Source organism: Eucyclogobius newberryi, unplaced genomic scaffold, assembly GCF_026437365.1.
Source record: "Eucyclogobius newberryi isolate DKJ021-1_F unplaced genomic scaffold, fEucNew1.0.hap1 SCAF_15, whole genome shotgun sequence".
NCBI lineage: Eukaryota > Metazoa > Chordata > Actinopteri > Gobiiformes > Gobiidae > Eucyclogobius > Eucyclogobius newberryi.
In genome coordinates, this window is record NW_027315779.1 from 32,897,144 (window position 1) to 32,910,096 (window position 12,953).

The following is a 12,953-nucleotide window of genomic DNA, read 5'->3' on the forward strand; positions in this document are numbered from 1 at the left end:
TAGTATGTTTAGACTTATACACCATGTAATATTGTGTTTAGACTTATACACCATGTAATAGTGTGTTTAGACTTATACACATGTAATAGTGTGTTTAGACTTATACACCATGTAATAGTGTGTTTAGACTTATACACCATGTAATAGTGTGTTTAGACTTATACAAGCAGTCCCTCACCATGTAATAGTGTGTTTAGACTTATACACCATGTAATAGTGTGTTTAGACTTATACACCATGTAATAGTGTGTTTAGACTTATACACATGTAATAGTGTGTTTAGACTTATACACCATGTAATAGTGTGTTTAGACTTATACACCATGTAATAGTGTGTTTAGACTTATACACATGTAATAGTGTGTTTAGACTTATACACCATGTAATAGTGTGTTTAGACTTATACACCATGTAATAGTGTGTTTAGACTTATACACCATGTAATAGTGTGTTTAGACTTATACACCATGTAATAGTGTGTTTAGGCTTATACACCATGTAATAGTGTGTTTAGGCTTATACACCATGTTTATGGTGCATGTACCTTTGGAAATAATGAAGGTACGTTAAACCATCCTTGGAGGAAATACAACCCCATATGAGGCGTATTTACCATCCCTTTCAGACATTCTGGGGAGAACACTGAAATGCAATGATGCCCAGGGAATAATGAGTGAAAACGTGGATAAGGTTCAGATGTGATTAGAGGAAGTTTATAAGTGTTTGTACTGATCCTTTGAAACTACAATTCTATTGTTAAATCCAAACAATATTACAAATATTGAGGCAACTGTGATTAGATTTGACAGCAAAGTGTGAACATTTGAGAAATGACTGAAATACGGTTTATAGAGAACATTATATTGAAATGGTTGGCGTGTCTGACCAACGGCTTGTGTGTTGCTCCCACAGGACCATCGTGCCATGGCGTATGTTCCGTCAGGCTCTGCATGAGTTCCACCCTATCAGCTCGGGCCTGGAGGCTATGGCTCTCAAGTCCACCATCGACCTCACTTGTAACGACTACATCTCTGTGTTTGAGTTCGACATCTTCACCAGACTCTTCCAGGTACCAAACATAAGCTCTTCTGGCGTGTGATACTGACTGACGATTTGATTGGTTACTTCATCTGTCAATCTTCCAAGTGACAAGATGATATCAGACAAAGTTGTTTTTAAGCGTGTCAGTTCAGTGTCCTGTGAGGGAAGGTATTTATCACATTGTGGCGACAAAAATCAGGTTCAAGTGATGTGAATCCTCAACAACATGGTTTAAAGTTCAGATATGAGTCAAGTTTAGGGTTTGGGCTAAAGTATTTATGACTAGGGATGTCAAGAAGTTTTTCATTGACCGCAAATATTTATAGCCATGGTTTGTTATTTGTGGGGTACTCTCACTCTCACCCTCCGCGGGTGGTCCCCTTTCAAGGTCGGGTCCTGTACCAGAGGCCCCTGGGAGCTTGAGGGTTCTGCGCAGTATCTTTGCTGTTCCTAGCGCGGCACTTTTCTGGACCAAGATGTTTTTCCTGGATCTGTTCATTCAAGTCATTCCTCCAGTTTGGGGGTCACTGCCCCAAGTGCTCCGGTCACTACGGGCACCACTGATACTTTCACGCTCCAGGCCTTCTCCAGCTCCTCTCTGAGGCCTTGGTATTTCTCTAGTTTCTCGTGTTCCTTATTGCGGATGTTTCCATCCCATGTACCGCAATGTCCATCACCACGGCTTTCCTCTGACCCTTGAGACCACCACTACGTCCGGTTGGTTCTCCATTACCATTCTGTCTGTCTATATCTGGAAGTCCCAGAGGACCTTGGCTCGGTCATTCTCCACCACCTTTGGGGGTGTTTCCCACTTTGTCCTTGGGGTCTCCAGCCCGTGCTCTGCACAGATGTTTCTGTACACTATACCAGCTCCTGGTTATGGTGCTCCATGTATGCTGTCCCTGCCAGCATCTTGCACCCTGCAGTTATGTATGGGATGGTCTCAGGCCCCCCTTTGCACAGCCTACACCTTGGGTCTTGTCTAGTGTGGTAGATCTGGGCCTCTATTGGTCTGGTGTTCAGGGCCTGCTCCTGTGTTGCCATGATCAGGGCCTCTGTGCTGTGCTTCAGACCGACTCTTTCTAGCCATTGGTAGGATTTCGTGACATCAGTCACATCAGTTATGTTCCGGTGGTACATCCCATGTAGGGGCTTGTCCTCCCATGATGGTCCCTCCTGCACCTCATCATCCTCTGTTCCCCTGTGTCTGAGACATGTTTTTATTCTGAATAAGAAAATGTATGAAATTTGACATTTATCCACAAAGCACTTATTTATAAATGCATTCTGCTCTAATAACTTCATACATCCAACTGATCCAAATAGAAATATAAGGAACACATTCTAATATAATATTGCATGTTTCATGGTCTGAACCTGCTGCAGCAGCATCTTCTGCACAGATCGGCTTCTGATCAGGTCCACAGCTCCTCCTCACCTCGACCAGAGGAGCTTCTGATCAGGTCCACAGCTCCTCCTCACCTCGACCAGAGGAGCTTCTGATCAGGTCCACAGCTCCTCCTCACCTTGGCCAGAGGAGCTTCTGATCAGGTCCACAGCTCCTCCTCACCTCAGCCAGAGGAGCTTCTGATCAGGTCCACAGCTCCTTCTCACCTCGACCAGAGGAGCTTCTGATCAGGTCCACAGCTCCTCCTCACCTCGACCAGAGGAGCTTCTGATCAGGTCCACAGCTCCTTCTCACCTCCGCCAGAGGAGCTTCTGATCAGGTCCACAGCTCCTCCTCACCTCGACCAGAGGAGCTTCTGATCAGGTCCACAGCTCCTTCTCACCTCCGCCAGAGGAGCTTCTGATCAGGTCCACAGCTCCTTCTCACCTCCGCCAGAGGAGCTTCTGATCAGGTCCACAGCTCCTTCTCACCTCCGCCAGAGGAGCTTCTGATCAGGTCCACAGCTCCTCCTCACCTCGGCCAGAGGAGCTTCTGATCAGGTCCACAGCTCCTTCTCACCTCGGCCAGAGGAGCTTCTGATCAGGTCCACAGCTCCTCCTCACCTCGACCAGAGGAGCTTCTGATCAGGTCCACAGCTCCTTCTCACCTCGACCAGAGGAGCTTCTGATCAGGTCCACAGCTCCTCCACACCTCGGCCAGAGGAGCTTCTGATCAGGTCCACAGCTCCTCCTCACCTCGGCCAGAGGAGCTTCTGATCAGGTCCACAGCTCCTCCTCACCTCAGCCAGAGGAGCTTCTGATCAGGTCCACAGCTCCTTATCCCAGAGGAGCAGCACAAACGGCAGATCAAAAGTACTATTCCAGCCACAAAAATCTTCAGATTTTATTTTTTCTAAATAAAAAAAGAATCAAATACTGTGACTCCGTATAGTCAGTGACTATATATCAGCTTATCGATATTTTGAACACAACCCTACTGTGTGTATATATGCAACTTACTGTGTTATCTCCCCCTAAAGCTTGTAAACCCAATGTGTGTTTGTGTGTGCAGCCTTGGTCGTCGCTGCTGAGGAACTGGAACAGCCTGGCAGTCACTCACCCGGGCTACATGGCCTTCCTCACCTACGATGAGGTCAAGGCGCGTCTGCACAGGTTCATCCACAAGCCGGGGAGGTGAGGAGGAATTGTTTGGAATCCATGGCTACGTAGATGAATGTTCTGGGTGACATCTGTGGCTCCTTCACAAGTCTTAAATAAATCTAGGAAGCTCTTTCTCCTAATTACTGACCCAAACCTGGGCCTTTTTCAGTCAATGCAAAAACCTGTTGATGAGAACTAGTTCCTTTAGCAGAGGAACCTCAGAAGGTTCTTAACTTGCTATCATCCACCTGCGCGCTGGCGCGCATTTTCCATATCTCAAATATTCTCTTACATCATCACTTTTATTTCTGTGGTCAATACCAGCAAGCCATACATAATTTAAAGCTTATTTTCTCAACAAAATGAATATGCCATTGATTTACATTGAATAATATGCCCCAAGAAGCAATTGCCAATAGTTTGTGAGAAAGTCTCAACTTTTACAAACGCATGTCCTGTTTGCTGTTTATGACGGACGAAACGGCTTTAATTCTGTACATCCTTGTACTCAGTCTGTCCGTAAGGAATCATTGAAAAACAATATCCACTTGTATTTTTCTGAAGTTATCTGATTTTGAGATATTGTCAAGTAAACAAAGTTTTCTTCTTTGACAATAGTCGGGATTAAGGCTCGTCCAGCGCATTTCTCCGTCCATGACAAATGACCTGTTTGACTTATAAGATTGTCTTTGGCATCGATCTTTTCTTCAGACTGTTAGCTACAGAATGAGACCATCCACGGGTTTGTTTGCTACAGCCTCCGGAGGAAAAAAATGCGCTACTTCCGACGCACATGGTTCCACTGTTGACATCAACATGGCGCTGCATGCTAGCGACGTAGTAGACTTTGATTGACATATTATTCTAGCCAATAAGAATAGCTTTAGAATGGTGGGTGGGACTAAGCGTTTATTCACACAGAATCCTCTGTATTCACGTGCGTAAGGCTGTAAAGAGCCTAGATTTTTCGGCATTTGGCGACTAGATTTTACGCATAACGTTTTCTGATTTTATTAGCCTTTTGGCATTTTGTTAGATATATGTATTATTATACCAATACAAAAATAAAATAAAAATATAATTTATTTTTTCCACCTCTATATGGGAAATTCATATTTACACATTTTCACATACATTGTTTTTAGCAGTTATAATTGCTATTAGTGGCCTACAAAACATCAAAATGTATGTTTTATGATCATAGAGGAGCTAAAATTGTAATAAAACAGTTTGGCACAGTTGGCACATATTTGGATCACTTGAATATACTTTTTGATACAAAAAGGTCAACAGCACCAAAATGCCTGTTCCTAGAGATCTGAAACTTTACACAGTTGTTGTCAACAAGATAAACATCATGTACAGTGAACAGCATAAGCACACAATGAAGTATGTCATGCTCAGGACCATTACAAATTGACAATATTCAGGCGAGACTAAAAAAAAGGATGTTTTGTTTATGTTTGGGCTTCTGTAGTGTGAGTTCTGAAGCCCTGACAGTGTGTCATGTGCACATCTGCAGAAACTAGAAGGCATAAGCTTTCTAATGATGCATCACACTTGCATGTGGAACATAAGATCCTCTTTTAATAAGCAATGCCATTTGGGTCCAACCATTGTGCACAGGGCCAAATAGGTGGATGATAACAGGTTAACCAGCCATAAGCAGGCATTCCACAATGCACTGCTCACATTGCCCCAAACATTGTTTAGATTATTTGAAATACCTCTGCATAAATAAACTCATTGTAGAATTCTTTTAGAGACCCATCTGACAGTTTGACTTTGTGTTTAAATGTGTTTTTATCGGGAAAAAAACACCTTACAACTACATGTTTAATTTGTATAAACACTGCACTGATGGAACAGAGCCGAGTTTGCTGCTGATGCGGCCACTGCTGACTTAAAGCAGGCCGGGACCCCAAAATAATCATGACACAGACACTGGACCCCCACAGCAAAATTAAACTGACGTCTGTAGTAAGGATCCATGATATATCTGAGTGTGTGATCTGACACAGTGTGAGGAGGAGAGACTGAGTGTGTGATCAGACTGAGTGTGTGATCTGACACAGTGTGAGGAGGAGAGACTGAGTGTGTGATCAGACACAGTGTGAGGAGGAGAGACTGAGTGTGTGAGGAGGAGAGACTGAGTGTGTGATCAGACACAGTGTGAGGAGGAGAGACTGAGTGTGTGATCAGACTGAGTGTGTGATCTGACACAGTGTGAGGAGGAGAGACTGAGTGTGTGATCTGACACAGAGTGTGAGGAGGAGAGACTGAGTGTGTGATCAGACACAGTGTGAGGAGGAGAGACTGAGTGTGTGATCAGACTGAGTGTGTGATCTGACACAGTGTGAGGAGGAGAGACTGAGTGTGTGATCAGACACAGTGTGAGGAGGAGAGACTGAGTGTGTGAGGAGGAGAGACTGAGTGTGTGATCAGACACAGTGTGAGGAGGAGAGACTGAGTGTGTGATCAGACTGAGTGTGTGATCTGACACAGTGTGAGGAGGAGAGACTGAGTGTGTGATCAGACTGAGTGTGTGATCTGACACAGTGTGAGGAGGAGAGACTGAGTGTGTGATCAGACACAGTGTGAGGAGGAGAGACTGAGTGTGTGATCAGACTGAGTGTGTGATCTGACACAGTGTGAGGAGGAGAGACTGAGTGTGTGATCAGACACAGTGTGAGGAGGAGAGACTGAGTGTGTGAGGAGGAGAGACTGAGTGTGTGATCAGACACAGTGTGAGGAGGAGAGACTGAGTGTGTGATCAGACTGAGTGTGTGATCTGACACAGTGTGAGGAGGAGAGACTGAGTGTGTGATCAGACACAGTGTGAGGAGGAGAGACTGAGTGTGTGATCAGACTGAGTGTGTGATCTGACACAGTGTGAGGAGGAGAGACTGAGTGTGTGATCTGACACAGAGTGTGAGGAGGAGAGACTGAGTGTGTGATCAGACACAGTGTGAGGAGGAGAGACTGAGTGTGTGATCAGACACAGTGTGAGGAGGAGAGACTGAGTGTGTGATCAGACACAGAGTGTGAGGAGGAGAGACTGAGTGTGTGTGATCAGACACAGTGTGAGGAGGAGAGACTGAGTGTGTGATCAGACACAGTGTGAGGAGGAGAGACTGAGTGTGTGATCAGACACAGTGTGAGGAGGAGAGACTGAGTGTGTGTGATCAGACACAGTGTGAGGAGGAGAGACTGTTGCTGCTGTTACAGGAGGCGGAGCAACACCAGGATGACACATGGACCGCAGAGGTTCAGAGACAGTTTAGTCTGAGAAATTCACAGACTGGAAATGTGTCAAGGCTAATTTCACTCAAATAAATCATAATACAGCCTATTTTAAACCTTTTCCTTTTTTTCTCCAAAGGAGTTTTGTGTTTTCTGGGAACTGCTCAAGAAAGGATTGAATAATATTTTTATTGCACTAAAATAAACACAGAGGAAGGGAAATCCCACAAGTTTGACTCTTTGACTGTGTCTCAATGGGCTCTTTGGATTCATGCTGCCCTCTGCTGGCATCAAATGAGTGACAAATGCCGGGTTTTACAAAGCGTTTGCTGCAGACCTTGAACAGTTTTGAAGTCGTGGTTTCCCTTCCCTCAGCTACATCTTCAGGCTGAGCTGCACGCGGCTGGGGCAGTGGGCCATCGGGTACGTGACTGCAGACGGGAACATCCTCCAGACCATCCCACACAACAAGCCCCTGTTCCAGGCTCTCATCGACGGCTACAGGGAGGGCTTGTGAGTGACACGCACACGCGCACGCACACACACACACACACACACACACACACACACACACACACACACACACACACACACACACAATGCCTGAATAGTAACATGCTGAAAAAGCGTTTGACCATATTGAAAGGTCTTACTTTGTTTTGAACTTTAAAATACTGTTCTTTTGGAGAGGTGTTTACTGACCGAGTGAGACTTTTGTACTCCACACCTCACGCTTCAATATGGATTTAGAAGGACCCAGTGTAGCGTTTGTGTACTTGATGAGCTGGACAGTTCTATATTTAAAATGGCTCTCCAGTGCCATGTTAAGCACTCTCACTGAAGCGTCCTTCTGCAGTCACCAGGATTGCGAGGACCCTTTATCACTGCTTGCAGTTTTAATTATAATTATTTATTTGACCTTTGGCTTACAGGAGACACGTTATGAATTATTTTACATGTTGTTCGTTGTAAACAACATTATTGATCTGATAGTAGTAGAAAAGGATCAATTGACTTTCTGCTCAAAATGCCAGAACTGATAAGCCCCGCCTCTTCATAGGGTTAAGCCCCACCTCTTCAGAGACATTTCACTGTAACAATCAGCAGATTGTCATTTGCATGTTTTTATCTTTGTGGCATTGTGACATTTTTTAACTCCATGTGTCAGGTGAGTGTAAATATTTAAAAAATGTAGACTTCCATGTACAAGGATGTGGGCGGGGATAGGGAGTAGGTGGAAACAGGAATTTTCCGAGCATTTACACCTGGACAATACAGCTTCAAACAAACATGAAGGAATCACTCAAAAATACTGAGTAAAGTGTTGAGGAAACACTGATGTATTGAGATTAAAGCTGCAGAATATGTTCCTTTCAAACCCAGCGTTTGTCTTTCAGCAGAAATATCAGACGAGCTCTTTCTGAATTCTGTGTTCATGTCATACTTTAAGTTACAGCATTCAACTTTGTATATCGTTTTTCATTTTGGTAGAAATAAAGAATTCAGTAAAGAATGACTATAATTTTTGGTTTATAGATCGCTCCTGAATAAACGCTGCTCCAACGAAATTTACAAAGAAAAAATAAATTTTCCATATACGGGCTGCACGTGTCAATCAACCGCAGGTGCCCACGTTGTAACATGAGCTATTTACACATAAAGATGGTCCACGGTAGTAAATTCTCATTTCAGTGCGGGGTGTATTATAAAATCATATGTCCGCATCTAAATTCAGTTCCTTATTAGACTTAATTTCTCAGTGAGTTGGATTTGAAATAAAAAATGCAGCATTTTGAAGCTTAACAAACAGAAAACACATCACAGCTGTTCCTACTGTCCCCTCTGTCTCTACTGTCCCCTCTGTCTCTACTGTCCCCTCTGTCTCTACTGTCCCCTCTGTCTCTACTGTCCACTCTGTCTCTGCTGTCCCCTTTGTCTCTGCTGTCCCCTCTGTCTCTGCTGTCCCCTCTGTCTCTACTGTCTCTACTGTCCCCTCTGGCTCTACTGTCCCCCCTGTCTCTACTGTCCCCCCTGTCTCTACTGTCCCCTCTGTCTCTACTGTCCCCTCTGTCTCTACTGTCCCCTCTGTCTCTACTGTCCCCTCTGTCCTTGATGACTCTGTGAGCTGATAGAGTGTCAGTGTCTTCACCTCTGGTTCATCTGTTCCTGAGCTTGTACTTATAGAGTGAGTGTTGCAATGAGATATTTACACAGAAATATATTCCACCGTCGTGATGCAGGGGTCAGATCTGACCAAGAAAGTCTCATTTCAATGCGGCATAAAAACGTCAAGTACCCATAATCCTTTTTTTAACAAGTAATAATGGAGGACATAGGTTTGGCAGTGTTTTTGATGGAAGCAGGAGTATTTAGTGGGACTTAAAGGTGCACTGTGTAATTTTTCGGTCACTTAAAATGTTCCACAATATGTCATTCAACTTCAACGTCTATCTTACCTTAAATGACGGCTGTTTTTATGGCTCTAAAATACCTTCAAAAACGTGTGAACTTCTGCTGGAATTGAACACCTGCTTCTGTCCCCGCAGAATGGTAAGTTTAATGCCAAACTGTGAAACATTGCAAAGTATGTAAGTATGCGGTGGCGCCTACATCCACCTTTAAGTACTGCTGGTTGATATTCGATTTGTGATGACATTTTGTGTGTGTCTGTGTGTCTGTGTGTGTGTAGTTACCTGTTTCCAGATGGGCGTGCTCAGAACCCTGACCTCAGTGGGCTGTGTGAGCCATCTCCTCAGGACCACATCAAAGTCACTCAGGTAGGACTCTTCCTCTGTGCCGACGGTCACTACATTCAGAGAACTCAGACTGACTGTTCATCTGGAGCCAATTGTGGCTAGCAGTTCTAGCAGCTAATGTGGAGCCAAGTGTGCATTTCATGGCAACCACAGAGCCAATCAGAAGTGAGGTTGTAGAAGGTACACGCCCCTTTTCTCCTCGCGCAGCTGGTTAACACTAGCTGTGTTATCTGTCAATCAAACCCGTTCCTCATGCAAGCTGGACCAGACCTCAGGGAAAGAAGGCACCTGATTAGTCAGACAATATCGTTGCTATTCTACTTTGAAAACACATATTATAAGTCCAGAATGGTGAGTCTGACAGCAGCAGTTACCAAGAAATGTTGCTGTAAAAAGTGAATGCGAGCCAGGCTTGAAGGAGCCCAGGCACTTCCTGTTTGGAACATGTCAGGACCCTTGCTCTGAGGCCACATCGAAAACCAACAGGCAAATTCAAAGTAGAGGTGCACCGATTCCAAAAGTCTTGGCCGATACCGATTTCCGTTTTTTAAGGAGGTTGGACCTGCCAAAACCGTTTTTTCCGACACCGATTTTCTATCTAGCCACTGATTTTCCCACAAACTCCCCAGTATTATATATGTGAAAAAGGTGCATGTAAACAGGACACACGTTTTATAATATAAAATGTAATTTATTTTGTGGATCAATAGAAAAAATAAATATAAAAATAATATATATATACAGAACTATATACTAACTAATATATGGCCTGGAGAAGAGTGGGGGACATGGAGGAAAAAGGAGTCCATTTCTCCTGCAGAAGATGCAGCTCCAGTGGTTCAGATTGAAATCAAATGAACAATTTTCATATAGTAATTTATACATTTGTAATTTTACACATTCTTTTGAATGAGCTGGAACCCTCTGCAGGAGAGGAAGCAGGTGGAACATGAGGAGGGTCAGTCCCAGAGCGCTGCCAGCACCTCCCTCTCAAAGCTGGAGGATTCTGGCTCCAGGACCTCCCTCTCAAAGCTGGAGGACTCTGGCTCCAGCACCTCCCTCTCAAAGCTGGAGGACTCTGGCTCCAGCACCTCCCTCTCAAAGCTGGAGGACTCTGGCTCCAGCACCTCCCTCTCAAAGCTGGAGGACTCTGGCTCCAGCACCTCCCTCTCAAAGCTGGAGGACTCTGGCTCCAGCACCTCCCTCTCAAAGCTGGAGGACTCTGGCTCCAGGACCTCCCTCTCAAAGCTGGAGGATTCTGGCTCCAGGACCTCCCTCTCAAAGCTGGAGGATTCTGGCTCCAGGACCTCCCTCTCAAAGCTGGAGGACTCTGGCTCCAGGACCTCCCTCTCAAAGCTGGAGGACTCTGGCTCCAGGACCTCCCTCTCAAAGCTGGAGGACTCTGGCTCCAGGACCTCCCTCTCAAAGCTGGAGGACTCTGGCTCCAGGACCTCCCTCTCAAAGCTGGAGGACTCTGGCTCCAGCACCTCTTCCTCGTGGTTCTACAAAAAACACACATTATTGCAATTTAGATGACACAGGTTAAAAACAAATTGTAATCCAACCAAATGCTTTTACACCTGTGGGAGCAGCAGAAGGGCCAGCATCCCCTGAAGGAGCAGGAGCAGCAGGGGCAGGGGCAGGAGCAGCAGGGGCAGGAGCAGCAGGGGCAGGAGCAGCAGGGGCAGGAGCAGCAGGGGCAGGAGCAACAGGGGCAGGAGCAACAGGGGCAGGAGCAACAGGGGCAGGAGCAACAGGGGCAGGAGCAACAGGGGCAGGAGCAACAGGGAGGTCTGAAGGCAAATCCAGATCTTAAAGAACATTATACAGCAGTTATATTTGAGCCCAGTACATTTACTGCAATATTATTCAAACTTTTAATATTATAATACAGTATATTTAATGAGGCACATGTTGCCAATATCATTTTCCAGTTTCATCAGCTCTTTGATAACTTCACACACTCACTAGAAGCACAATCAACTGCACTATAGATTCTAGAGCACTATAGATTCTAGAGCACTATAGATTCTAGAGCACTATAGATTCTAGTGCACTATAGATTCTAGTGCACTATAGATTCTAGTGCACTATAGATTCTAGTGCACTATAGATTATAGAGCACAGCTGATTGTGTAAACATTTCTTTGAGGCTGTGGGACAATAGTCCTGACATTAGATTGTAGTCACTCATTTCGCTGTTCGAGTCAGTAATTTAATTTTTGTATCTACGTCATCAGGGCCGGCCCAGCCTATAAGCGAACTAAGCAGCCGCGTAGGGCCCCGAGGCGTTAATAGGGCCCCCAATCTGGCAACCCGTCTTATGCGAAGTGCAAGCGCAGCGTGCGCCACTAGTGTAGTAGCGCTGCTGGCGCGGCAGCGCACACAACTGTAACATATAACGCACAAACCGCATTTATTTGTAATGACAATCTGGCAACCAAGACACCAAACCTGCGCTGATTGGGCAACTTCATTGTGCGCGAGGAGAACGAGAGCAAAACATAAACACAACATAACGTGGTCCTCATGTCCAGAGGAATATATCCCCCCGATGCCGAAAAACTAAAGAAGAAACTTCTTGATGTAAAGAAACTGCAAACTCAACAACACTTTCCAGGTATTGAACTTCTCTTACAAAGAGACGGTTAATGCTGCTGTTTGAAACAACACGAGTCTGTCACGTTCGCTCAGGCTGGAGGCGACGAGAGCTCTGCCCCGCGCACAATAAGTGTCTGAATGAAAGATAATAAGCTTCACATTGACACCAGCCCCGTAGTGTCAGCTGCAGGTGAGGCCGGTGAGGGGCGTCTGTGCCCCGGGTCACTAAGAGGCGGAGATCCGGTTCGGACGAGCGCCGTCTCGTCCAGAACCTCTGACGTGAGACTTTGGAGTGAACAGTGTGCGGCCCCTGTCCCGGGCCCCTGTCCCGGGCCCCTGTGCAGCCTCAGTCAGAGATGAGCGGTTTGAGTTTGCGTCCCTCTCTCTCACATCTCCATGTGTCAGATCAATCATGACTCGTGTCTGTTTGACTTTGACTTCTTAACGTGCAATGAGAGGAACGTAAAGGTTTATGCGTGTAAGGTCCATCAGCCAATCACATCGCAGCATTGTTTCATGCAGGAGTCCAGTGTGTGATGTTCTGATCAGAACAAACATTTATATTGTAATTCACTTTTAATAGAGCAATAAAACATTTCAATTTATTTAAAAAGCATCATTAGACTATTTGTTATAAATTATAATAAATTGATAGTGAAAAATAACCAGACATATCATGATTACGTCTGTTATCGAATAATTCTATATATTTTTATATAAAAGTGGCAAAGTTGCAGAAACAGTCTCTTCACTATAGCTAGATTT

At 45.0% G+C, this 12,953-nt stretch overlaps 1 protein-coding gene across 1 annotated transcript in view; it reads left to right on the top strand.

Annotated features, from left to right (window-relative positions):
• The window catches only part of LOC140361257 (E3 ubiquitin-protein ligase CBL-like), a 43,535-nt gene that overhangs the window by 13,378 nt on the left and 17,204 nt on the right, over positions 1–12,953 (top strand). The window contains exons 4-7 of the mRNA XM_072447005.1: positions 913–1,069; positions 3,500–3,621; positions 7,207–7,344; positions 9,521–9,608. Of these exons, the coding sequence (XP_072303106.1) occupies positions 913–1,069; positions 3,500–3,621; positions 7,207–7,344; positions 9,521–9,608 (505 nt within the window). The remainder of the gene's footprint in view (positions 1–912; positions 1,070–3,499; positions 3,622–7,206; positions 7,345–9,520; positions 9,609–12,953) is intronic.